We start from the raw sequence: 24,409 nt of genomic DNA, 5'->3' as shown, positions 1-24,409 counted from the left end.
GTTTTTTTCAAAAAGTGCACCGAAATCGACCACTGTGGCAACATTCGGGCGAACGTCATGTCGACCTGCGGGATGTCTTCCTGCCAGCTGTCAGATGGAGCTGCTACCAACATGAAAGTGCTGCTCGGCCCACAGCAAACTGACAAACTCTCTTTCCGGCTAACGCCACTGTAAAACAGACGTGTTGAAAGTAAATAAGATGAAACTTTTTCTATTTTCTCCGGTAAAACGGCACGAATTCGTGAAACGGTGCCCCTTTTCCGAACGCGTGAACATTGGCCGTGCAGGGCGTTGTGAAAGTTGCGTGCCGATCGGGCTATTTGATGGTAAAATTTCGTGAAAATTTTGTGACACCGAGAGTGCCGACCGTGAGCTTAGCCACCAACCTCTCCTGGGCTCGTTGAAGTTGGTAGGGTGTGGAGTGAGGGGATGAGGGTTAGGTGGTGATGGTAGGCAGGGATGTGCTGAGAGGGTAGGTGAAGACTGTCAGTACGACAGCTCGTTCATTTCCTCCTGGACCATCCTAGCGCACGTGTCGGTGTTCTCTCGAAACCGGCCCTCAAGTTTTGCAGAAGTCTCTTGATGTGTCTTAATATTCACAAGAGATTGTTAAACTTTAAAACGGTCATCAAGTGAGAAGAGCAAGTTCACATTACCCCCCTGCACAGTTGAATGTTCGATCGCGTTTGCTGCCACCGTTTTGTGAACGAATTCGTGCCGCGCCGCTTGTTCACACGCGCAACCGCGTGGTTTGTGTGAAAGCAACCGGAAGCCCCATTTTTTTGTTGGGTTATCTTCTGCAACTAACGCAAGCTTGTGTGTGTGTGTACGCGCGCGGTGGCTTTCTTTTCTGGGTGTGTTTCGTGAATTTTGATCACCGTCCGATAGCACCATGGCTGACGAAGCATTTGAAAACTTCGATGAGGAGGCGGCGGCACCGCAGGAGATGGACGATGCCGTCCAGGATGATCAGGCAGCGCAGGTCTACGAAGAGGCACCCGTAGTCCAGACTGCCGAGCTTCCCGAGATCAAGCTGTTCGGCCGATGGAGCAGTGATGATATCGATATTTCCGACATTTCCGTTTCGGTGAGTGTGGCGGCGTCGTTTAACCACGTGTTTCTCATGCCTCCCCTGTCTGGAAAGCATTTCTCGAGCACATCTGTAAAATAAAAACTCATGTTTTTTTCGCTTTCCTTTCCTCAGGATTATATCGCCGTGAAGGAGAAGCACGCCAAATACCTTCCCCACTCGGCCGGTCGCTATGCTGCCAAGCGTTTCCGCAAGGCCCAGTGCCCGATCGTCGAGCGTCTCACCAACTCGCTGATGATGAAGGGCCGCAACAACGGCAAGAAGCTCAAGGCGGTGCGCATCGTGCGCCACGCGTTCGAGATCATGCATCTGCTGACCGGCGAGAACCCGCTGCAGATTGTGGTCCACGCCATCATCAACTCGGGTCCGCGTGAAGACTCCACCCGTATCGGCCGTGCCGGTACCGTCCGTCGTCAGGCCGTCGATGTGTCTCCTCTGCGTCGTGTGAATCAGGTAGGTTGTGTGCGCGCCACTGTTTTAGCGCGTAAGACAAAATGGTAGACCGATGCTAAGGCATATTGGGTAGACTCGATTTTCCCCCACGTCTTCTTTCAATTCCAATAGCGTCGGAAAGTGTGCCCTCTCGCAGGCGGCATGGTCCGCTCGGTTCAGATTTCGTTGAGCTGGCGCGTTGCAAAACGACATCGGCTCAAGGTGTGCCGAGTGATCTGTTACATATTGTCCACACGTGCATTCGATGTTTCGTTCCCATTTCGCTACACGATTGTTAATGCGTGTCCCGTTTCTCGTTTCCACAGGCTATCTGGCTGCTGTGCACCGGTGCTCGTGAGGCTGCATTCCGTAACATCAAGACGGTTGCCGAATGTTTGGCCGATGAGCTGATCAACGCCGCGAAGGTATGTATTTTGACCGTAAAATGCCATGTGTCCTCGAAACTCGTTATTAATATTGCTCACTTGTTTCGAATTCCTTATTTTCCCCCTTTTGCGTCGTTACTGATCCGTCTTGTAAAATGGGCTTTGTTGCCGCCATTTTCTGTTCCCTCGTGCCGACTCCATGCATGCTTTGATATCGCTTTGACGACACGCACACCTCCAGGGTTCGTCAAACTCGTACGCCATCAAGAAGAAGGATGAGCTGGAGCGTGTGGCCAAGTCTAACCGATAAGCTGCCCCATGTCACGTCTCGTCACTTTTTGTTAGGAGGAGAGGGAAAACCGTTGCTTGTCGGTGGTGGTCCCTTTTTTTTTTGGAAGGGCGTGTGTGTGTGGATGGTTTTCGTTCTTTTTATCTCCCCGTTAATGTGATCTACGGCGAAAAAGAACGATAGTCTCTCTCCCTGAAACAAACCAACCAGACCGCGGGGGGAAGAAGCATGAAGAAGGGTTACGAAAACATCCTGAAACCCGTTCTCATTACCATCTTTGAAGAGAAATGGGATTTTTTTCTGGAAAAGTGTATTACGCTGTGTGTTTGTGCTTACTCCAACACACATCTATCACCTTTGCAGAAAAGAAGGTGTCAATAAAAATGAAACAGGAAATCCAAAATCTAGCAGGCTTTGTTTTATTGTTGCTTTTATTGCGGTGTACCTTGTAACGATGACGGATCTCGGTGGCGCACTTTCGGGAAAGGGGAACTTTCTTTTGTCTCCATTTAGGTCTTGTCGGCGTGTTATTCTGTTGCGAAGAAAATCCAACCTCTGGAAACTGCTTATTGTGGACCTGGACTTCTTAGCTTTGCTAAGGTGAGTGTTGTATTTATTTACAATTTTATGAATATTGTCGTATCGTCTTAACGCCCAGCAAAGTTTATTATGCTTTTTCCACCTTCAATTCGACTGGGCAAATGATGTTGCTGGGCAAAAGCATATTCGTTCACAGGTATCTTGGATCCTTGACTTAATTCAAGACTCTACATCGCAAGTTGTAACGACATTTAAAAATGAATCTGATCATTAAATTGAAGTAAAATGTATGCAAACCCTTTTTAACAATTTACTTTTCCCTTTTATTCTATAGATAACCATTTGGATCGCACGGAGCCACGGATTGGTGAACTGGAATGTCCTTTGCTTTTTAAATAGGTAAGAAATTGCTCATGCCTTTCCTGTATAATCCCCCGTCCTTCCACGTCACATATATAACCATTTGAAGTGGAACTAAATCTTCTTTCACCTCGAAAGGAAAAATGTGACCATAGCAATAGTTGGCGCTTTGCAGGGTATGGATGTGTATCTTCTTTACCCCCCATTAAGTCCAATGACAAAATTTCAACCGACTGCTCCATAATCATTCCACTGCTATTCTTCCAAATATTCATATTATTGTTTGTTCTTTCTTTTGCAGATAAAAAACCAACACAGTCCATCTCCTCAGTCCATCCATCAGTTCCATCTACTACAAGAGTATTGGAATTCGTTGATGATTTATGTGAAGGTGAGCAATTTTATGAACTTTGACTCTGTCTTAAACTGTCTAAACCAATATTTAAATGATGTTATCATTTTATCAGTTATCCCTGGCTTAAACATAATGCTGATACCTTTTTGAATCTGAAAACTTATTATTAGAACAGTTTTTATTACCGTGTGTTGCGTTACCTCAGAGCAGTGTTTCAATATCTTTTCTTGTTTTCTTTATATTTTTACAGAAATAAACCGGAATACATATATAATTGCAAAAATATGCAAAGGTAAGCTTCTTTCTCATATTTATTTCTATTAGTCTTTATTCTCCTCCTATCTCCATTATGATGAGACCTTAACATAATTGATGTACCGCTCCAGGCTGAATCAATTTGATTGATATCAATGTTATACTGAAAATTAATTGTATTGCAAATCTCTCCATCCATTCGCTGTTAAAAATGTGTCTAATAGATGTTTTGGTTTTGTTTATTTCCAGTTCGATATCGTTCGCATCTCGTATTGATACCATTAGCTGCTGTATTTGGTGTGCTTGGGGATAAACTCAACAACGTTCTAGAATATTTGGCGTGGGTGGCCAGGATTCGCGATTTGATGGTGGTACAGTAAATGTAAGTTTCATTTTCGCAAAGCTATCAATTTTAGTACATTGTCCAAATCTCCAGTCAGTCATTTAGGCCACAATACTTGGCTAAATGATCTCCATTATTGGACTACATAAAATGGTATGGAGATCAAAATGGTTTCTTCTTTTGTCACTTTCGTTACTGGTGACAAAAGATTATTTCGAAGTACCGACAAAATGCATTAGTTTACATAATCGCACTATAATTGCGACTATTACGATAATGAGGAGGAACTATTTTTAATGTAAGACTTCGTATCTCCGTTTTTAGATTGGACGACCTAACGCAGAGCAATGCTAAGATCTACGACAGCCATCATGGGGGGTTGAAATTTACTTCGCATGAAAAGTGTGCACTCAGGAAACCCACTGGTAAGTTTAATTTGGACAAATTTCGTTTCAGACTAATTTGCATGATTCGCATGCAACTCTTTACATGATGAACGTAAAACTGTATGAAACCACGATGTTTAAAATAATAATAATATTGTATTTCGATTGGTCTTACTGAATTAAGTTCTGTTCAGCTCAACTTTACTGGAATTAAAGGTGTGCAGTTTAATAATTCATGTATTTTTATTTTTATTTGGCACAGGTTTATCACATCATGTTCGAAGGACCGAATCCAAATGACGGTTGAAAAGCGATGATTACACCTTGCTCTTGATGCCGTTTATCAGTTGAACCGACCCCTTCGTGCATGTTGCTGGCTGTACAATACTGTAAGTTGAAACGCTATCCTTGAATAAACAGACACATCTATAGCAGAAGCTATACTTACGGGATGAATTGAAGAACTCAATGAAACCACGATGTATAAAATAATATTTTTTTAAGTTCGATTGGTCTTACTGAATTATCTTCTATTCATTTCAATTTGATTGAAAGTAAAGCGTTTAGTTTAAATAATGTTTATTTTTTATTTGTTTTTATGACAGGCTTTTATCAAACCATGGTTCAACATCGAACACGATTCATTCAAAAGACATTGGAAACACAATGTGGTGACACCATGCTTAGACGCCGTGTATGGTCTAAATGCTGTAAGTTTAAAAATAAATTCTGAATATTAACAGACACATACTAATGTATGCGCCTGCACTGTCCATAATCTAATCCAGAAAAGGCAATCTTTTTCATGCCTTATTTTGTTTCGCATGTGGACTAGAGTAAAACACATTATTCTATCCTAATTTATGGGGCTAATGTTCAAATGTTCTTTAAATTGCGGAAAATAATGCGACAGTACTTCTTACTAAAATTTCAAATACAATTGATGTTTGTTATTGGTGCTGTTTGTCTACAATTCTTTTTCTTTGTTTATTTTTTCAGATTACGTACAATACAAAAAATGGCCCGAAAGCCTGCAGGTCGCCAAGATGCAATACCATGGAAGGTAAGCTTATTGTTAATTACTCTTATCTTAGTCAACTAGTGTTTACGTCTTCTGTACCCTCGGTATTGTCTCCCATCATCACGGGACATACCGTTTTATATTTTCGAAGACAAGATTAAATTTTGTTACTTCATCCACAGCTACAGTTGCTCTCTGGAGTGTGTACTGATACGCTGTCAGATAAAGGCAAACAAATTCGTCTGAGTGGTTAAACTAACGCGTTAAATTAAATAGTTTTCTCGATTGCTAATAACGATTTCACACGATCGAACTTTACTCTGATTTTGAAAGGCTGAGCGTTACTTGTTCGATCTTAAGAATTAATTCAACAATCCATCATCCTACAATTGTCTTTTCAAAACTTCTTCTTCATGCAAATACGCTTTCATTTTTCTGTTTTAGATTAGAACATTTCGATTGACGCTGTAAACACTGCAGAAAATGGGAGAGTCGGGCTAACAAACAAAATTGAAAGGTAAGCATTCTTCACACTGTATTTCGAAATGTTAATACCTCTCGTATTTTCATGATGAAATCTTAGCACTATTTTGTACCGCCCCAGGCTGAATCAATATGAATGATTGCTATATTATTCTGAACATGAATTTTATGTGTAATAATCCTCCCATCCGGTAAATGTGGAACCACGTGGCTAATCGATATTTTCATGTTTTGTTTTGCAGTTTCAACAAGATCACAATTGGGCACGGCTAGTTGAACCAGACAACTGTGAAAGGTAAGCCCTATTTTCACTGTTTTTCTATACATTTTCCCCTGGAGTATTTTTCTGATGAAAACTGATCAATTTAGATGTACCGCTCCAGTCTGAATCAAATATGATTGATTACCATATTATGCTGAAATTAAATTTTATTCTACACTTATATATTCAGTACATCTTGAACATCTGTTTAACTCATTTTTGTTGTCTAATTACTTACAGTTGTAAAACAACATCACGTTTCATACGATACTGGCAACAATTGGTGTGAAATGGGCTACTTGAGAAATATCGATCTAAAGTGGATTTTTTTGGGTATGCGTTTTGTTGAAGGTGAAGATGCCATTCAATACAAAAGGTACGTTATAAAAAAAGTACTTGAATTTGTAAAATCCGTGTTGAGATGATGGTTTTAATATACGCATTTTTGTCTTAAAAATCATGCAGACAAAACAAGTTATTCGGACTTGCCCTATCTGATCATTTTGTTGAGATCACATAAAGAATTCGTAGTAAAATTGTCTGTAAATACTAATAAAATCTTTGTCTTGTTCTACGTCCACAGAGGCATGGTATTCGGGAGTACGGCAGCAACTGCATAATTCCAAGGTAAGATCAAATGTAAAATTGTTAGCTTATAATTAGCGAAGTCGTTTTGAAATGATGGTTTAATATACGCTTTTTTGCCTTAAACATTCGTGCAGACCAAAACAAGTTATTCGGACTTGCCCTATCTGATCAATAACAATTGAAAAATATATATCATTGAACCTTTAGAGAGTCTTCTACAAGTGATACTTACATTTTCTTTTATCTTCTATGGATTTTCATTCATTCCAGATTTTATATCAGTGGTACTTGTTATTCATCAGTTCAACGACTATGCTAAACGACCAAAATCTTCGCACGAAAGCACTAGACGCAGTTAGGGTGGTACATCTGTGAGTGTGCGAGTTACGTGAATGATTTGATGTAAGTTGATAAACAAACTTTACTACCTCTGATCTAAAGAAACATCTATACGACTCTTGTACAGTCCATTCTCTAATAAATGAAAGGCAAACTTAGATCTTTCGTTTTTCGCAAATGGACTAGAGTAAAAGACATTATTCTATCCTAATTTAGAGGTTTCTTGTTTCATGCCTTTTAAATTGCGGAAAATAATGTGACATTTCCTCTGCATTCATTAATAGCACTGAGGTCCTGTGTATTCGTTTCATAAAAGTTCTAATAGTTCTCTTCCGCGTTCTTTGTCATCTATGTTTCAGATTGGTTTAAATAAATCACTGCATGATTCGGCTGTATTGAGATACTGTACAAATGAAATGTCAGGTAAGTTTCGTTTTCATTCGTATCTAATAAACCTTCTCCGCATAACCCCTCCCTATCCTACGTCCTGAGAAGACTAGAGCCGTACGGTTGTATCAACTGGTCGTATGGTCTCAAAGAGGGACAATAGTAATTACCTTTTGGTCCAATATTTTGGCAATGGAAGATGAAAATGCCACGGCCTTTTCTGTGTATCAAAACACATCTACTCTTTGCCGAAATAGATGAAAAATAGTGAAGATCGTTAAACCACCTAACCTTTTTTTTATATTCTTTTCGTTCGTCGCTTTAATAGATGTTGGGATGAAGGTACCATAACTACAACGGAAGTTGCGAAGAATCATCGATTGTGTATCGGTTATTGGAAATCATCTGCTTCATTTTTAAAGGTAAGATTAATATTACTGTATTCAACTTAATTAATCATCAACCAATCTCATATCTACAATAAAGCGCACCTTAACCTGGTAGATTTTATATGATGATCAATAATTTATCCTTACCTACATTGTCTGAGTGAATCAGTGACAGAGGATCTTTGAACTGATAAAGTCTATCGCGCTTAGAAACATATCTGCAAACTGCGGTTTAATGATTAGTGTCCAATGAAAACACTAAACGATTTTTTCCTTTCTTTTTCCACTTCTAGGGTCAAATGGGGAGCATCTAACTAAAAGTGTTTGTGAAAGGTAAGTCAAATGAGACCACCACATCTAAGAGACCCTGGAACACACTAAATGAGTTTTGTTTTTGTTGATGATAAAAAAGGAACTGGTTTCGCAAAATAATGTAATGAGATACAAATATCATTGATTTAAGCTTCCTTGGCTGTCTGAAAACGTTAACTTATGAATTGTGCCACTATTCTCTATATTAGCTCCATTAGTGTTCATGTGTTTTAATTTATCATATCGTTCTATATCTTTTCAGATATTAATGTGTCGTGATCATGTGGTGATAGTGACAGTTCGAACAACAGTTTGTAAATCTGAAGGTACTATCAGGTAAGTAATGTGTTGTCATTTGTTTTCTTTGCTCAACTCATCTGATTCAGTTTTCGCACATGCTGCTGAACTCGCTGAGACGTGTGAAGTGAGAATGTTTCACTGGCATTACGTTACAGGGAGTTTAGCAAGCATGCACACAGTATCAGATCTGTTGACCATCACTGTTATAAATATGTATGATGAAAAAAGTCAATAAAACTCTTTCACCTTAAAGAAATCACTAAATCATGATTGTGTAAATCGATAAGTCGTCCGAAATGTATGTTCATTCTTCATTTGTTTCTCCTTCTTGATGTAACCAATTCGAAACTCTGGTAACTGCAAACTCTGCTACACTGCATACTATAAAACCCAGATCGATGATCATGCATTTGTCATCATTTTTAAGTAGAACACACGATCCGCGCTTCACCGTTCGTTTAGATGCGCCCAAGAGCGAGACTTCCTTTCGATTCGATTTATTTTTGTACTATGAAGTAGGTATAAAAGACAATAGAAAAAGAGCTGTGTATGCGTTGTTGACGTTGTGTTGTAGCTATTTTGCTAGGGCTTGTTTTTTTAATGTAGGCGAACACTAGCTGAAGAATGGTCCGGGTCGGGGGGGGGGGGGGGGGGGGATGGTTTTCAGTGTAAGAGATGGTAGAAAACGGACGAAGCTCAACGCTCTTTTTTGCACGTTTTATTCGAAAGCAGCGCAATGCGTGTGTTGCGTGTAGTGGTGTAGTGTGTTGCGTGTAGGTGCGTGCAATGCACAGAACTGCCGCTGTGTGTATATTTTTGGACAAATCTAGTAATCGAGTTTCATTGAGGAAAAAATGTTAAAGCTCTCTCCCGCGGAGATCAATTCAATTCGGGTTGTTGTATCAGTCGAAAAAGCTACAAACTACTCGAGATGATGGAGGAGAGGGAGTTGGTAATATCTACTAGCACTCTACAGCATTGCGTAGTTTTGTGAGGAGTGTGTGATGATTTCCAACGTATATTTTCAGCAATTTTAGCTTTGATGAGGAATGTTGTAGTTGTTTCGATGTCAAAGCGAAATGCACGCGCTACGACGACGCATTGCTCTAGTAAAATAACACAAGAATTGAGGAAGCAAACTAAGAAATACTCTCTAGTAGTGTAGGAACAAAAGTAGCGCTTCCCCATGTGCGTGTTCCTCCTCTAGGTGGACAAGTAAGCATGCGCGGATTTGTACATCAGTTCCTACCGGTTTCATTGCAATTTTGCAGCTGCTTTTCTCGTGTTTCATCCAAAATCCAGGAACCAGAAAATTGAGCTCCAGGATACACGATTTAGTAGTGTGTCAGTCTTGTTTTTGCGTTCTTCCTTCCCATTGTTTTCTTGCTGTTGTACACATCCATGGCGCGCATTCTTACTTGCATATATATCATATCATCAAAAATCAATCATCTGCTAATAACGAAGGACTTTTTACTACACCTACCATAAACCATTACGAACAAATTACTTAGGGATAGAAGCAATGTAACGATCTTCTTCAATAGTACTATGAAAAATGTTCTATTGAGTGCTAAACTAAACAACAACGCCTTGTTATAACTGAACGAGAACGATTGCGAACCAATGCTCTTCTGGACTCTCTCTCTCACCCTTTCTCTGTTACGTGCTCTACACAGAACGCGTGAACTATATACGTCCGTTTTAGCGCAGTAGATTATCCTTTTCTGTTGTTTTTTTTTTAAATTACATTATCATCTCTTACACATTAAATTCACCTAATGTTAGCATTGCTTCCACGTGTTTCGTGTTTAATGCTGTTTTATTTTGTTAGTTTTACCTTCATTATGCTATTTTAATAAATTAGTTTTCTCTTCTCGTTATTGGATTCATTCGTTTCTATGACTCTGTGTGTTGCACATCAATTGCCTATCTCCTCCGACTAAACCACGCTGTGTTGGCATTGAGTTAAAGTAAGATTTGTCTAGCATGTTTCTCTACGTCCACGTCCTCTCTATATCTTGCACGATGTTTTTTTCTGCTTTGGTTTAGTGTTGTAATCTTCTCTTCTTTCCTGTGAAACAACTACTGCTCTTCTCCTCTTCTTCTTTCTTGATAGCTCGTCTTGCTACCTTGCTGTGTATTTCCTGTTGTCTAGTTTTCACCTCTATTCTCTTCTCTATTACTTGTAATCTCACATTAAACTTCATCTACATTTCATAGCCGTGTCGTTCTATTGTAGCAGCTAAGGAGAAAGAGAGAAAAAAGTAAGACGATGATAAAAAAGAAGAGAAAAAATGGAGAAAAAAGAAGAAACAAGAGAAGAATAGATGAGAAAAATGAGGGAGTGGTGATGTGTGGCGCACAGCAAAAAGCTGGGTTTTGCGTAAATGGTTTTTGTGTTGCTGCTGCGCGCACGGGGAGAAGAGGGCACGTACTCTGCTGTGAAGAGGTATTGTTTTGCAGGACGAGCAATTGAAATACTATTGAGATGTGATGAGTTAACAGATGAAGGAGACGATACACGATGGTCGAAAGTAGTAGTAGTAGTAGTAGTAGTAGTTGGTGGTGGTGGTGGGACGAGCAGAGGAGCAAAACCTAGCTGGCGGGCTAGAGGGAACTAAGAAGAGAGGATCGATAGATAATAGAATATACAAGGGAGATAGTAAAAGATTATGGATTAAACACACAGTGTTATGCTAGTTTTTAAAGGGTTTTGCTGTTGGTTTTTGTTAGCAAACATAATGTGTGGATGTGTGGAGCAGGTTACATCTATAAAACACACATAGCAATTTGATTGTTACACACATCGAACGGAGCAAACGTTTTGATATATATGGGGTTTTTGTTGGTAAGTAAGGAGAAAGACACATACAGCCTGCTGGTACACTAACTATACATAGATATAGACTCTAACAAACAGCAGCAAAATGCACAACAACACACTACACAACCTTCAGTTACATCAGTGCAGAAGCTCTCTCTCTAACTAAAGAGCAGCTAAAGGAGCTAAATGGGGGGAAGGCATTAATGAAGGAAATGTCGGAGAAACGCAACAATGCAACCGTGTCTCTGTGAATGTCACAACACTGTATTAATATTCAAGCCATGCGCCCGTGTTTACTACTTCGAATCTTTGGAAGTTAGGAAAATGGGATACTCTTTGTAAATCTATCTAATCCTAAATCGAGAGAAGTGTGGCGCTAATATTTGCCCGCAATTTTACTGCCATTACAACCTGGCTCTAATATGCTTATTATGTATCGATGATATGACTGAATGTTTCTACAGATAAAAAAGAATCACTTTTCGTTCAGTAGTTTAACAGAGAGCTTTTTATTTTACTTACTGGATCGCTTTTTTATATGATGTATATACGCCTCACTAGTCTTGAGAAAAGAGTACGGATGGTCTCACGAAAAAGAGCGAGACCTCTAATCAAGAAGGAAAGAAAAGTGTATTTTTGTGTGTCGTTTGTACTTGTGATATTCGTCTATATATGTAACGATGTCGTCAGGAATGGTCAGATCCTGTGCGTCCTCACGCCAGTGAGATTCCTCACACTCTTCTGACCACCGATGACGTTAGAGTGTCCTTTATGTATGTCTGTTATTTGCTAGATAATCGCTATATCATTATTAAACAGCAGGGCTCTTACATTATTAAAATACTGTGGTTTGTTTTGAACTGTGTGCAAATCTCATATCTAAAAGATCTTGTTCGCTTGTGGGTGCGTTCATCACTACAACTAACCCCATCTCTCTCTTCGTTCCCCGGAACTCCTAACGCGCAAGCAAAATTGACTAGAAGTAGCTATTGTTAAGATTAATAAAGATAAGGGAAGTTTTTCTTGTAGAGTAGGTGTACCTGTAGGATGATGACCAAACCCACACAGCATGCCTTCTTAATGTCTAAATGTCTCACTCTTTGTATGTACAGCAATGTGTGTGGGACCATGTGGGTGCTCTTATGTGCTTGTGCTCTAGGCATATAGCTACTCGTCCCCAAACTATCCAAGAAGCTGCTTCTATTGGCCATTTCTGTCCTATACTGGTTGTTGTGGCATCGTAATGAAACCCTTTCCACTGGTTTTAGTAACAGTCACTCTTGCTTTAATGGTAGATTGGTCTTTAGCTACGCTTGGTCTTCTCCTCTGCTATGTAGTATAACTTCAGAATACTTTTCGTAAAGAGGGGGGCGGACTTGACTAATCTCGTTGTGTGGATCACATCCTACATAACGACGACACACTGGTCAATCTTTGCCTGAAGACAGTTGTGGACAGTTACCTCTCAAAGTGAACTTTACTTGGGAAAAAAGAATGATCTTTTCATCGAAAATGCTGCTACTTCTCTTTCTCTCTTTCTACTAAGCTATTTGGGTTTTATAATTTGCTCATCCTTAACCTGCAAATCCCTCTTCTATTGGTGTCAAAAGTATGTGAATAAACTTAATGCCTCAACAAAAATGAACAGAAAAAGAGGCAACATATGACGCGCGAGAGGAGGGGGGCATGTCACAAAAAGAAGAGCAAATCCAGCCACACACAAAAAACATCAGACGCGCGAATATGGAGCAGATGTGCAAAAAAAAAACCTCCACTAAGGGCATAAAGCTATAACCGATCACAAAATCACACATCACATACGAAGAGCAGAAACACACTCGCACGCACATCACAAAAGTGAAACAAAACGAAACATAAAATACAGTGTCTTTGTGTGTGAGTGTGTTTGTAAAACGAAGTGAGTGTACCATACATCGACAAAAGATAGCAAGAGAGATTAAAAGAGGAAGTAAAAACAGTAACAACGAGTATAGGTAAAAACAACACCAGCTAGTAGTAATCGTACACATCCTTGCGCAACAGCTGCATATAGATGTCTCTACCGTACCTTTCCAGCAGACGTCGCTTCAGTTCCGGTGGATACGTCACGTAGATGTAGTGTTCGCTCTGTCCCAGCTCACCGAAGTCGCCGCTACCGGTTGCCGCGCCGGCCGATGATCCACCTCCCGCACTACTCGCCGCCAGCGCCGCCGCGGACGTACTAGTTGCGGACACATCACCGCCACCGCCGGACGCAGCGATCATTCGAGCAGCGGCTGAACCGCCTGCGGAACCTGCCGCATAGCCGTAGCCACTACCACCGTCGTCGGCCGTCGTGTAGAGCATGGCGGAAGCTGAGCCAACACCACCACCGGGGGAGGCATGTATCTGGGGCGTATGCTGAATGTCGTTACTACCGCTCGAGCCCGCAACGAGGTTGTTCAGGCTGGCGGCAGAATGATGGCCACCGTCCTGCAACCGGTAGATGCCGGAACCGCCGCCGCCGCCACCACCGCTGCCGCCCGTTCCCGGTTGTAGGTAGTGCCGTCCGTGGTGCAGTAGATGGCCACCGCTGCCCGGTGTCGGATGATGGCCTCCGAGCAGTTGTTGGTTGGTCGTGGAAGGACTAAAATCTTCACTGCTGCGCTCGCCATTTCATTTCGAACGAGGAAGGAAGGATCGGTTTTTTTTTGTATGGTGGATAGAGTTCGGTTCATATTTGTGTATCCCAAGGAGGTGTGGCGGGTTGTTGTGCCCCAGGTAAATATATATATATAGACAAAAAGAGGAAGAAGGAAAGATCGATACGTACATATACCAAGAAGAGAAGGATTAAGATAGGTGAAAAATAACAGACAGATGTTGTGGATAGTAGTGAGAGTAAGAAAGGAACAAAAGACGACAGAGTATGGAAGAAGAGTTAACGATCATGGTGGGCACATCATGCACTCGCAAAGTATTCCAAAGAAAGTATCATTGAAGCAACAGAAAAAGAACATTGGTGTAGAGGTGAGGTGGTAGTGGGATACAGCAAGATAAAGAAATGGTTTGCAGCCGCAGGAAGTTGGACGAAAATAGGACATGATGGTGGCGCGTATGTGTGTGTGTGTGTGTGGGAACCAACATCATAAACTGAATTAATTATAACAAGCAAATGTGTATGAGAATGATCAGTGATCGTACACTACGCGTGTTTTGCACTAATGCCGCGCCTACTATGAGCAAATGCAGGATCATGCTGCATCCTCCCAGCCCGCGCAATACTCACTCGAACAGTATCCAGATGATGTAGTAGCAAAGGCAGACGCCCATCGAAAGCACCATCACGAGCACAAACACCAGCCCCCATGGGAAGGGGCGCTGCTCTAGCGGACCATCCTCCCAGTATCGCTCGCACGTCAAGTACCAGCAGATGGCACGGTTCATCTCCTCCTCCATGCTACGGAAGTCCTCGAGCGAAAGCTGCACCAGCAGCCCGACGATACAGTCGCGCACCAGCACCTCGCAGCGCGTCTTCAGCTGGCCGATCTCTTCCGCATTACAGTTGGCCTTCATGCGCTGCATCTCCGAGAGGCGTTGCTGCTTTCGATCGACCGGTGGCAGCGAGGAGTCGACCAGATTTTGCTCACACTGTGACGTGGCGTTGCTATCGTTCTCCGACTCTTCCTCCTCGTCCTCGTCATCCTCATCGTCCTCCTCTTCATCATCCTCGTCGTCATCATCTTCCACTGGGTTGTCCTTAGCTGGAAAAGAAGTGGTAGTTTGAAGCTGTTCTCGCTACACAGTGACTGTAGTCATTTCTAGCACACACCTTCTTTATCTCCGTGACCAGATTTCGATCCTTTCCGACTGCTCTTCGATTTGGTGGCATCGTTCTTGTCGCAGTTATCGGCACCTTTCGTCTGAAGCACTGAGGTTACACCTTGGGGTGGTTGTCGATTCCGAAACACGTCGTCCCGAATGGTCTGTAGCATCTTCGGCAGCAGTGACTTCCTACTGCAACGGCAAAACATACACACACACATGACAACACTTCCCAACTCCTCGAATCTCCTTTAACCCTTTTTGCGCGTACCTTTCCGGAACCTTCGCTACATCCCGCGGCCCTGATGTCGACAGCGCCGTCCGGTACGCGGTCGCCTCACTCCACACCTCAATATCGGTCGAGACGGCATTCGGATCGCTGCCGAACGCTAGCGTCGCGTCCTTCGCGATCAGCACCTCACAGCGCATCATGTCGCAGTAGTCCGCCAGACAGACGGCATCTTCCGCCGTGTTGATGTTGGTCCGGTGCCGATTCTCGAAGTGCATATCGAGATGCTTCTCCTCGAAGAAGCTCTTGCCGCAGAAACCGCACGTCCACTGGCTCGGCCGGTGCTGCTTTTTGGCGCTCTGCTGCGGCCCGAAAATGTCGCGCAGCGGATGAAACGGACACTCGAGCGGCAGCTTCACCTGGTACTTCTCTAGGATGGGCAGCCAGCGCGAGTGCACGATCTTGCGCACGACGCGCGAGCTTTCGCGGGAGCATGATATCTTGAACACGCTCGGGCCGGGCCATGGTATGATGGACAGCAAGCAAATAACTATCACCTGTGGTAAATGTGGGGAGAAATGTAGAGGAAAGAATGCTTATAGTAAGCTTCAAGAATCAAGGGACTGTGTTGATCAAGTTGTTGATTGAAGAAGTCAGCGTTTAAGGTTATTTTGCGCAGAGCTGTCATCACATTTCTTACTCTAAAATCTATGAGTTTGATGGTACGAGAAACGGCCATTAGAAATAATCATGACAGTTAGAGACGCTCAGCAGTACGCTTTGCCTTTTTGTTCATTTCAATTAAATTCCTTATGGGAATTTTGAAATGCTGGGCTTTAAAAGCTCTACCTGGATTTAAAATGTCTAACAATACACCACAAATCCTATTGTGTTGGATTCCAAATGAGAATGTGCAAAAAGGGTACTACAGAGTCCACTTCCCATCACATTAAGTTCACTTCCCGGAAGAATTAGTCAAGAAAGTATCCCAAACTTATGAAAACTTCTGTAAAATCGTTTAAATTATCAATCGAAAACAAAAAAAAACAACCCAAGAACAATATAAACCGAAAGACAACACTACATTTTATTCAAATTTAAACTGATACAAAACACTCAAAACATCATTAACGTAACACCGCATTGCTGCTACTTCTCCCAATAATCTTTCTTTCCACTTTCACTTCACCAACACATTGCAATGTGCCGTTCCTCCGATGCGACTGCACAGCGTCTTTCCGCACCGATCACAGTCGGTCGGGAGCACGGGCAACGGTTTCCGGGGAGGCGAAACGGCAACCACATAGAAGGTGGTAAGCATCATGCTACCCCAAAAGCACAGCTGGTACAGCATTCTCCATGCCACCAGCAAGGGACCCGTGAGACGACAACCAGCATCGCTTTTGGATTGCCTGTTGCCCGATGAAGGCCGATGTTGCTGTTGCATTACTACTGCAACTCCAGCCATTTTTGCATCCCTTGCTCTGAACACTGATAAGGTACTGCTGTTTGTTGATGCTCCTTCCCACTTCGAGTGTGTGTCACGGAGGTTAAAACCCAATCGTCGGCACTCGTCTTACGCAGCTTGGGCAGCACGCACCTTGGACAGTATCAGCACGGCGTACGACCTAGTGAATAGGCAACACATTGCATTCTGACAACAACCACACAGACCGACCAAGCAGGCGGTGATCCGAACCGTTGCACTTTCGACGCGTAACTGGTGACCAAGAATCGCAAACGCAATCTACTACACTGACCCAGACCACAACACCGCCCGTCCTAGAACGAGAAGTTCACAGAACAGTTCACAAGCCATACATGCTCGATGATTCCGTGCTGCAGCTTATTTCATCAGAACGGAAGTCAAGTTAGGGGTCCTTCCTCTCTTCTACCGTTGGCTCGTGTGCTGCTGCTGCTGTTCCACAGGCCAACAACAACCATTTACTTTCTCATTAAGCACGACAAAAACGTGCAAAGTACACACAAAAAAATGTCAACGCTGTATATGGAATAGAGCAGCGCACGTTATTAATCGTGCCTGGCAGCGATGAGACCCATCACCACTGGGGCCAACCTTTAGGTGCGTGCAAAAGCGCTACCATTTCACTGTGTGTTGCTTACATGAACAGTGTAATAGGTGCGTCACCTCAGCAGACTAGTAGAGGGAAGTGAAAATACATTTAATTTCTAGTTGCCGCCCTTAAGACGCGTCTACTTCAAACTTCCCAAAAACGAATCTCCATTATTATACTACGATTGACGCTCGCCCTGAACGATAGGTTCATTTACAAATGAGGACGCGCTAGGGTAGTTATTATACCACGGCCACACAATAATATCTCAACATCGCAACTCCTTTCTCTATGTAAATATGTTTCGCACCGACGTCTGTCTCACCCGGTGGTGAAGGTTTACGATAAGAAAGAGCATCCGCTAACCACCATGCTGGAAAAATCCTCTACTAATGAAACTAACACTCGCCATATTTTAAGCTATCTCTCGTGACTCTCGTCCTCTTCCTGGGCACGCTTCTTGTGGTCACCTTTTTACGTGGTTTTGGCATTAAATAAAACCTGACCGAAGATGTTATCAGCAACAGCAGCAGCAGCAGCCGCAGCAGCAGTAGTGTGTAGGGTAGCGGAATTGTGGAGAATAAAAAATAATAACCTCGGCTGTAACCCCGAACCGAGCCGAAGAGAAAGGTGGTAAAAAGGGCGAAGAAAATAGTCATCAGACATCAGACATAAGCTTCCGTGTTAAGGTTCTTTCCCGTTCTGTCCCGGTTCATGTCGTACCGTTACCGTTTTATGGTTTCTTATTTCGAAAGGGCAACTCGGACCTGGTGGTTCCTCTGTACGAGTCATCAGTACTGCGCCGCCCAAAATACCTTCATTTATTTTTTGACACTCTCATACAGACGAGGGGGGAACTCCAAAGAGCGTTCAGTACGTGTTCGAGCTATGATTCCAACAGAGTAGTAGGGAGTACAACGTTAGTAAGGGAAAATGTTCCTCACTCGCTTCAAACAAACTGCGTTTAACAATCATTAGAACTGCGTCCGCGGTGTGTTCCATGTAGCAAAATAAATAAAGCCCCCCTGGCTTAAGGCGTTCTAGGTAATTTCCCTTTAACACCTTCAGTGCTTTCATGCTGCGCGTCGCGTCATTATTTGACCCCATCGACTGTCGCATGAGTGAAGCGATTTCCCCTTTTTGGTGTAATTCTTCCTGTCGAAATGACGACCACCACCTGAGCCCCGTCAATGCTAATGAGCTAATGAACGATATGCAAACTCAATCATCTGCTCGATTTACTCCTCTTCGAGAGAGGGAGGTAGGTACTGGGGGGAGCTCCACTAGATTCACAGGGGTAATGATTTTTTGCAGCCAGTAGTAGGTAGTAGCAGCAGCACTCCCCCAACACCTCCAGCACGACGCCATTAACTTCCGGCAGGGGTTTGTAGCAATAATTTGCCTCCGATTTCACTCCCCACATTGAACCGGCTAGTTGGCACGTGTATATGAATTCAGGTGGAAAGGTGTTAGATTTGTCATTTGTGCTCTCACCGTTTTACCACTGCTGTTGACTCTATTTTGTGACAAATATATGCTTTTGGTTGTGTAAAGAACTTATAAATTGTTGATTGCTCCCCCATTATGCTATTTACATTGGAGTTAATTTGGGTATAGCGTTAGCGGTGTGCATTGTGTACACTGTTTAGAGAATCCCCAGTGATTGCTCCTTTAAAGACCCAGAGCTCCCCCATCGGTGGTGCGTGCGTGTGGGTGAACAAATCGATCAGTAACTAGGTCGACTGGCAGGCAGCCCACTACCCGATGTTTCCCGACCCTTGTGCTCGCTCTCTCTCTCTCGCTGGCGTAGCAAACACATAAACTCTAGCTAGTTGCTTGATGAACCCACATCAACGGTCCATATATACTCAGTCACCCAGTCAGTCATTCGCTCGCGCTTCCTTATCCATTATCTAGCTCTTTTTACATTATTTTCACCTTCTTTTTGCACTTCCACGAAGTGGTGCATACCAAGGGAGAAGAGAGGGAAGGGGTCAAATTGTTCACTCCTCACACTCTCATCCAGTCACCGACCGAGCCCGCGCTCTGTGTGTTGTGCTTCAGAATTGCATGTATAATTTATGCAAACATTCAAATTGCTCAGTAAATGCCGCATAGTAAAAACGGCGAGAGTGGTCTTTTTTGCTTTCTTACAACGCTGTAAACTTCTTCTACCCAAAGCAAAAGTGTACCACCTTTTCAACGTTCGCTTCGCGGAGGTCGGTGCAATGCACTTGTGCAGCAAGCGGTTGTTGGGAGGGGGCGACTTGCAGCGATAAGGGCATCGTGTGATTTTTTCAAACGTGCTGAAAGCACAGTTTTCTAGGCGCGCGCGAGAGAGATTAAACGAGACAAAAAATAACGTTCACTGGAAGGAGGAAGTTTCGCGTAATTTGCTCCTTTTGATTACATAGCGCTAGGAGTTTTTGCACGGGAGTGAGCAAAAAGAGGGCATTAAAAGGGCATTTTTTACCGGGTCATGCATGTTGTTTTTCTGTTTTACTGTTTGTAGAAAATTGAAATATTATCATTCAATTGGTTGTTAAAAACAATCAATCCGTCGACCATGATAAACAGCGGCAACAGCGATTGCAGTCCTCGCACTGCTGTGGGGCGTATTATTTCAAGATTGAATTGGATTCTTTTTTCATTCCAATTTGTGGTTAAAAGACCTGAACCAAAACCAAAACATTTTTAGCTTATCAATTTTTAGGCACCTTGGGAAGTGTTTTTGATAAAGAAATTCAAAGTTGCTCTACAATCACAGTGTTTGCAGTGAGTTTCGTCACGTTGAACTTTCCAAGAATAGAGCAACAGTTGGCGAAGCTCACACAGAAGTCAGCCACCCTGATAGACAAATGGACAAACCAGACGAAAGCTACTAAGCTAGCGGAAGTAGAGCCTAGATATCCGTCACTTATTGTTCGACTCATAGCAGGATATACCTTCTAATTGATATCTTAAATATCAAAAGATTTAAAATATACAACAACTTAACATTACCAACTAATTCCCTTTCACATTTATTGGTCAGATGAGACGGACTCCTACTTAGCGTTACACGTCCAACGCGGACATGCCGGGCTATATAAGGCTTTCGGCTTTATTCAGTACCACGCAGCCGGATATAGTCAATTCATTGCTACGGGGGACGATCCATTCTAGGCCTGAACCCACGACAGGCATGTTGTTAAGTCGTGTGGGTTGATGACTGTACCATGGAACCGCCCTGAGAAGGGGACCGTTCTGGTAGATGAGGCTACTACCTATTCTGATAAAACTTATGTCAGGAATTGTACGGAAAAGGGTATATGAGAAACATCCCTCAATTCGATTCCAACTGAAACATTCAATAGACAGCCTTAGAATTTCTTCAAACCTTCCATTGCTTTTACAGCGCCTATTGATTTCCTTCCACTGTACAACATTGTATCAAAGTGGCAGGTGGCAGACCCACTAACACGCGTTCCTCAACTTCGACCAAGTAGTACAATACAGTACATCCCCGCTGCAAACACATCAGCAATCTATTATTTATGTCAGACATTTGACCTAAAAGAAAAATCGAACCGCACACGAAACACATCATCCACTTTCACTCCTTCGTTTAGAGCCTCCAAACACACACCGAAAAGGGTAAAAAAAACACACACACAAACATCAGCAAACTCAGCAACCGGAAAACGGCAAACCGGAACCGGAACAGCCAGCTAGCCTAAAATCATCTAACCCCAGCGTGGAGCGCGAATAATAGTGCGAATTTCCTGTCCGGCGTACGATCTCGCGAAGCACTGGAAATAGTCGCGCGCGTTTGTGTTTGTGTCTACGAAACCAACACTACAGCTGGGGTAAGAAACTATTCAGAAACTATGTGGCATTGTGGTCTTGCTTTATGTCTCACTCGGTGGGTCTCTCCCTCTCTCTCTCTCTCTTATGCTCTTTGTACATCTCTTCCTAAGGACGATGACAAGAAATCGATTTGGTTGTGTGGTTCCCAAAACCACGAACCTCTTATGTATATATATTGGTCGATTGCGTTTTTTCCCTCTTACCACCCAGTGGGAGGAGTGACGTATTCTGGCAGTTCTATTTCTATAATCATAGTGCCATACTGGACTCACCCCCCCCCCCACCCATTTCAATCACCATCTTGACGTTGCGTTAATTTCTCTCCAGTTCGTTTCGTGCCAGCAGAAGACGAACTCCATATTTCGATACATTTTGATCGTTTTAATTTCCAAACCAACCCAAACACGAAACCACGGGCATGGGGCAGTTTGCGTGCTTGTGACAGATTCCTTTGGTGAAGAAGCAGGGATGTGGGGTCAGAACAGCGGAAAGCTAAACATAATTAATTTGAAATCAAAACTGAAGTCCCCGCGTAAGCTGGGCGGGATGTGAAGTTGTCTCCCATGGGGAGGAGCGATACGCGGTCGTCCGGACGTATCCACGCTGGGTGGTGGTGGTGGGACTATATACAAAATTTACGACTTTTCGGGCAATCGATCCAATGTCCCAATATGCCTGCCACACATATAGCTTCGTCCGGATGCGTGTGAGCTCCGTCGTCGGTCCGTTTTAGGCCACAGTTTTAGCGGCTTATTAGCCTCAATCCACTCATAAATCTTCCGCAGGGAGGGTCCGTCTGGTGTAGTGTACAAGTCGGACGGCTACCCCAACGAGAGGAGGAAAAGGACGACCCCTCCGATTTGCGTACGAGCGCGCTTCGAAGCACTTATGTCGTCTGTCCCTCACTGGGTGGATAGTTTTTCGACTTTGTTCCCTCATTTTCCATATTGTCCAAACTTTGAAGGCTTTTTCGGAGGCCCCTTCGTCAAGCTTCATTTCATGCATTATCATCTACAGCGAGATGTATTTCCGGGGGCTCTAAAAAAACAGAGAAGCAGACGGGAGAAGATGCGGTCACAACAAATTTGGCTGCCATCCATAATGAGGACCGGTTTTTTTTTTGCTGGCGTGTCCTACGCGAAAAAGGGCACGCCGGGTTTATGTCCTCCACGCCCTGGCATCTTCTTGGCCAACTTGGCGGCCCTAAATCTTGCCCCGCAACGTCACTTTATCACTTTTTATGTACTTTTACTTCACTGCCTCTAAGCGGCCTTGCTCCTTGCTCGTTTGGGACAGCTGGTGCCTTCTTTGCTTCATTTTACAAGCTGCCAACTTCTCGATGCGCTGCGCTGCTACTTGGATCAACAATTAGGAAAGTTTTTGGCAGCGCCCGAGGGTCCGGTCGGTTACTGAAGTTACTGGCAGTGGTGGTGGTGGTGGTGGTGGTGTTACTACTATTCTACTATCCCTACCGAAACACCAAACATCACGTCCCTACTGCGATTGCAATCTATTCAACAGTTTATTATGCACAGTAATCCTTACCTCCGCGAACGGTGGGGAGAACTTGTGGGCCTGTTACCGGCTACCTGTTAAAGTTTTGGCAAGGTCCGTCGAAGCACCACCGCGAAATTCACCATTTATATAAATTGAATGGCGGTGTGGGATCTTTTTTTTTGCGGATTAAGAGAAGCCACAAAGCTTAAAAAGGGAAAACGGCACGTTTTTCTTTTACCTTTGGTTTTACAACAAGCTCTCAAGTTGTCTCGCTCTCGTTCTGTTTCTCACGTTCAACCCTTTCTTAGCACGAACGGGGTGGAAAATGAAGTTAACAAGAGCGGGAGAGTGCGCTAGAGATAGAGTGGTCCTGCTTTGTCGCACGGTTGTGCAAGGACGAGGGGTTGTTAAATGGCCATTTGCATGATGATGTGGGCAGGTGGTGGGTGGGCTGGTGAGGTGGGTTGATTATTGATATGAAATTCAATGAATCGGAACATGTCTAACTAGAAGCTTTGTAGGTGTAGTATTTGTGCGGACGAATGTGTGTGTGCGCGCATATTTTTCTCACACCGTCTCGTTCCATCCCTCGTATTCTTGTTTCTTCTCTTACCTCGATATTAATCGATTTAGTCCACATTCATAATCCTCTTTCATAAATGATTGGGACGAAAATGTGCGAAGACCGCTCTGCCGGGGAAAGAGAGGGAGTGAGATAGGGCAACGGGGTTCCCTGTTCGTGTTAAGGGGACGTCGGAAAGAGGGGAAATGGTTTACTATTAATCCTTAGCCGCGTGCAGACAGCCGACTACATAATCAGTCGCGGCCCGACACTTTGCTATTTCTTCACCTCACTTTGCGCTGGACACTTTTCTTTATTTTTCACTTGCACACACACACACACACGCACACGTTTTTGCACTTCGATTGATTCACTTGGGAGCACTCATTGCGGAACAGCAGCACCACTTCTCGCTTTTCTAGCAGGAAGATGGAACACTTTACACCGAAATTCACTAATCACAATCCGTCAAAGGCATTGCGGGGTTTGCCTTCGGGGTCGGGGTCCCCTACCTGTGTTGCGGACGCGACTATAATTACACTACGGGGAGAAAAACTCGGTCCTCCGGTACGGCTTCTTGCTCTCTGCAGTATCTTTTCCCCCCTCCCCTTTCACACACACTCAGTTAACATAGTTTGCAGCAACAGCAGCAGTGGTTAGTACTGCCAGAGCGCAGCAGGTCGATTAGAAGCACGTACGACACGGTGCAAATGGGCCTCTTCCAATGGAATGGTACGGTTGTGTGTTACAGCGCAAACTTACCATCACCACCGCCAGTGACAGGAGAGTGTCCTTGCGCAGAAAGGACCTCATTTCCTGCAAACGCCACCAGAAAGCGGCACTTTTTGACGTTAGAGCACAGGGGACCGAGATGGGGCGATCGGGGCCCGTTTGCAACGCCGCCGATAACTTACGAAACGAAATTGTCCCAATGTTCCATGGATTGCTGCGATAAAGTTTATCGTTTTTTGGCGAAAGGAAGTCTTGTTTGGCGTAACGGTCGTTGCACAAGTTGACTTTCGGAATTGAAGTTAAAAAATGTTCTTATT

At 43.4% G+C, this 24,409-nt stretch overlaps 2 protein-coding genes and 1 long non-coding RNA gene across 12 annotated transcripts; 2 read left to right on the top strand and 1 right to left on the bottom strand.

Moving 5' to 3' along the window:
• Positions 1-82: 82 nt before the first annotated feature.
• LOC121595295 (40S ribosomal protein S5) lies at positions 83-2,604 on the top strand. 2 transcript variants are annotated; one of them, XM_041919180.1, is made up of 5 exons: positions 83-190; positions 889-1,087; positions 1,205-1,543; positions 1,849-1,947; positions 2,150-2,604. In XM_041919180.1, exons 2-5 carry the CDS (start codon positions 893-895, stop codon positions 2,216-2,218), a joined length of 702 nt encoding a protein of 233 aa, XP_041775114.1. In that variant the 5' UTR covers positions 83-190; positions 889-892; the 3' UTR covers positions 2,219-2,604. The 2 variants fall into 2 exon arrangements, with proteins under 2 accessions (XP_041775114.1, XP_041775115.1); XM_041919181.1 differs by lacking the exon at positions 83-190 and having other exon boundaries at positions 872-1,087.
• Positions 2,605-5,513: 2,909 nt separating this feature from the next.
• On the top strand, positions 5,514-8,799 carry LOC121595296. Its single transcript, XR_006005152.1, has 9 exons — positions 5,514-5,974; positions 6,183-6,235; positions 6,443-6,578; positions 6,786-6,829; positions 7,061-7,192; positions 7,489-7,552; positions 7,845-7,938; positions 8,199-8,238; positions 8,480-8,799. It is a non-coding gene; the product is annotated as an uncharacterized LOC121595296 (long non-coding RNA).
• Positions 8,800-9,521: 722 nt separating this feature from the next.
• Positions 9,522-24,325, bottom strand: LOC121595292 (keratin, type I cytoskeletal 9). Of its 9 annotated transcripts, none has more exons than XM_041919176.1 (6): positions 24,123-24,324; positions 15,420-15,934; positions 15,156-15,340; positions 14,613-15,087; positions 13,413-13,985; positions 9,522-11,137 (listed from the first exon to the last, which is right to left on the bottom strand). In XM_041919176.1, exons 1-6 carry the CDS (start codon positions 24,171-24,173, stop codon positions 11,128-11,130), a joined length of 1,809 nt encoding a protein of 602 aa, XP_041775110.1. In that variant the 5' UTR covers positions 24,174-24,324; the 3' UTR covers positions 9,522-11,127. The 9 variants fall into 9 exon arrangements, with proteins under 9 accessions (XP_041775110.1, XP_041775109.1, XP_041775111.1 ...); XM_041919175.1 differs by having other exon boundaries at positions 9,522-10,762; positions 24,123-24,323; XM_041919177.1 differs by lacking the exon at positions 24,123-24,324 and adding an exon at positions 16,978-17,310 and having other exon boundaries at positions 9,522-10,762; positions 13,413-13,982; positions 15,156-15,337.
• Between the last annotated feature and the right edge of the window lie 84 nt (positions 24,326-24,409).

The sequence above is a fragment of the Anopheles merus genome, chromosome 3R, assembly GCF_017562075.2.
Source record: "Anopheles merus strain MAF chromosome 3R, AmerM5.1, whole genome shotgun sequence".
Taxonomy (NCBI): domain Eukaryota; kingdom Metazoa; phylum Arthropoda; class Insecta; order Diptera; family Culicidae; genus Anopheles; species Anopheles merus.
Note: the sequence above shows the minus strand (reverse complement) of the source record. Positions and strands in the feature narration are given on the sequence as shown.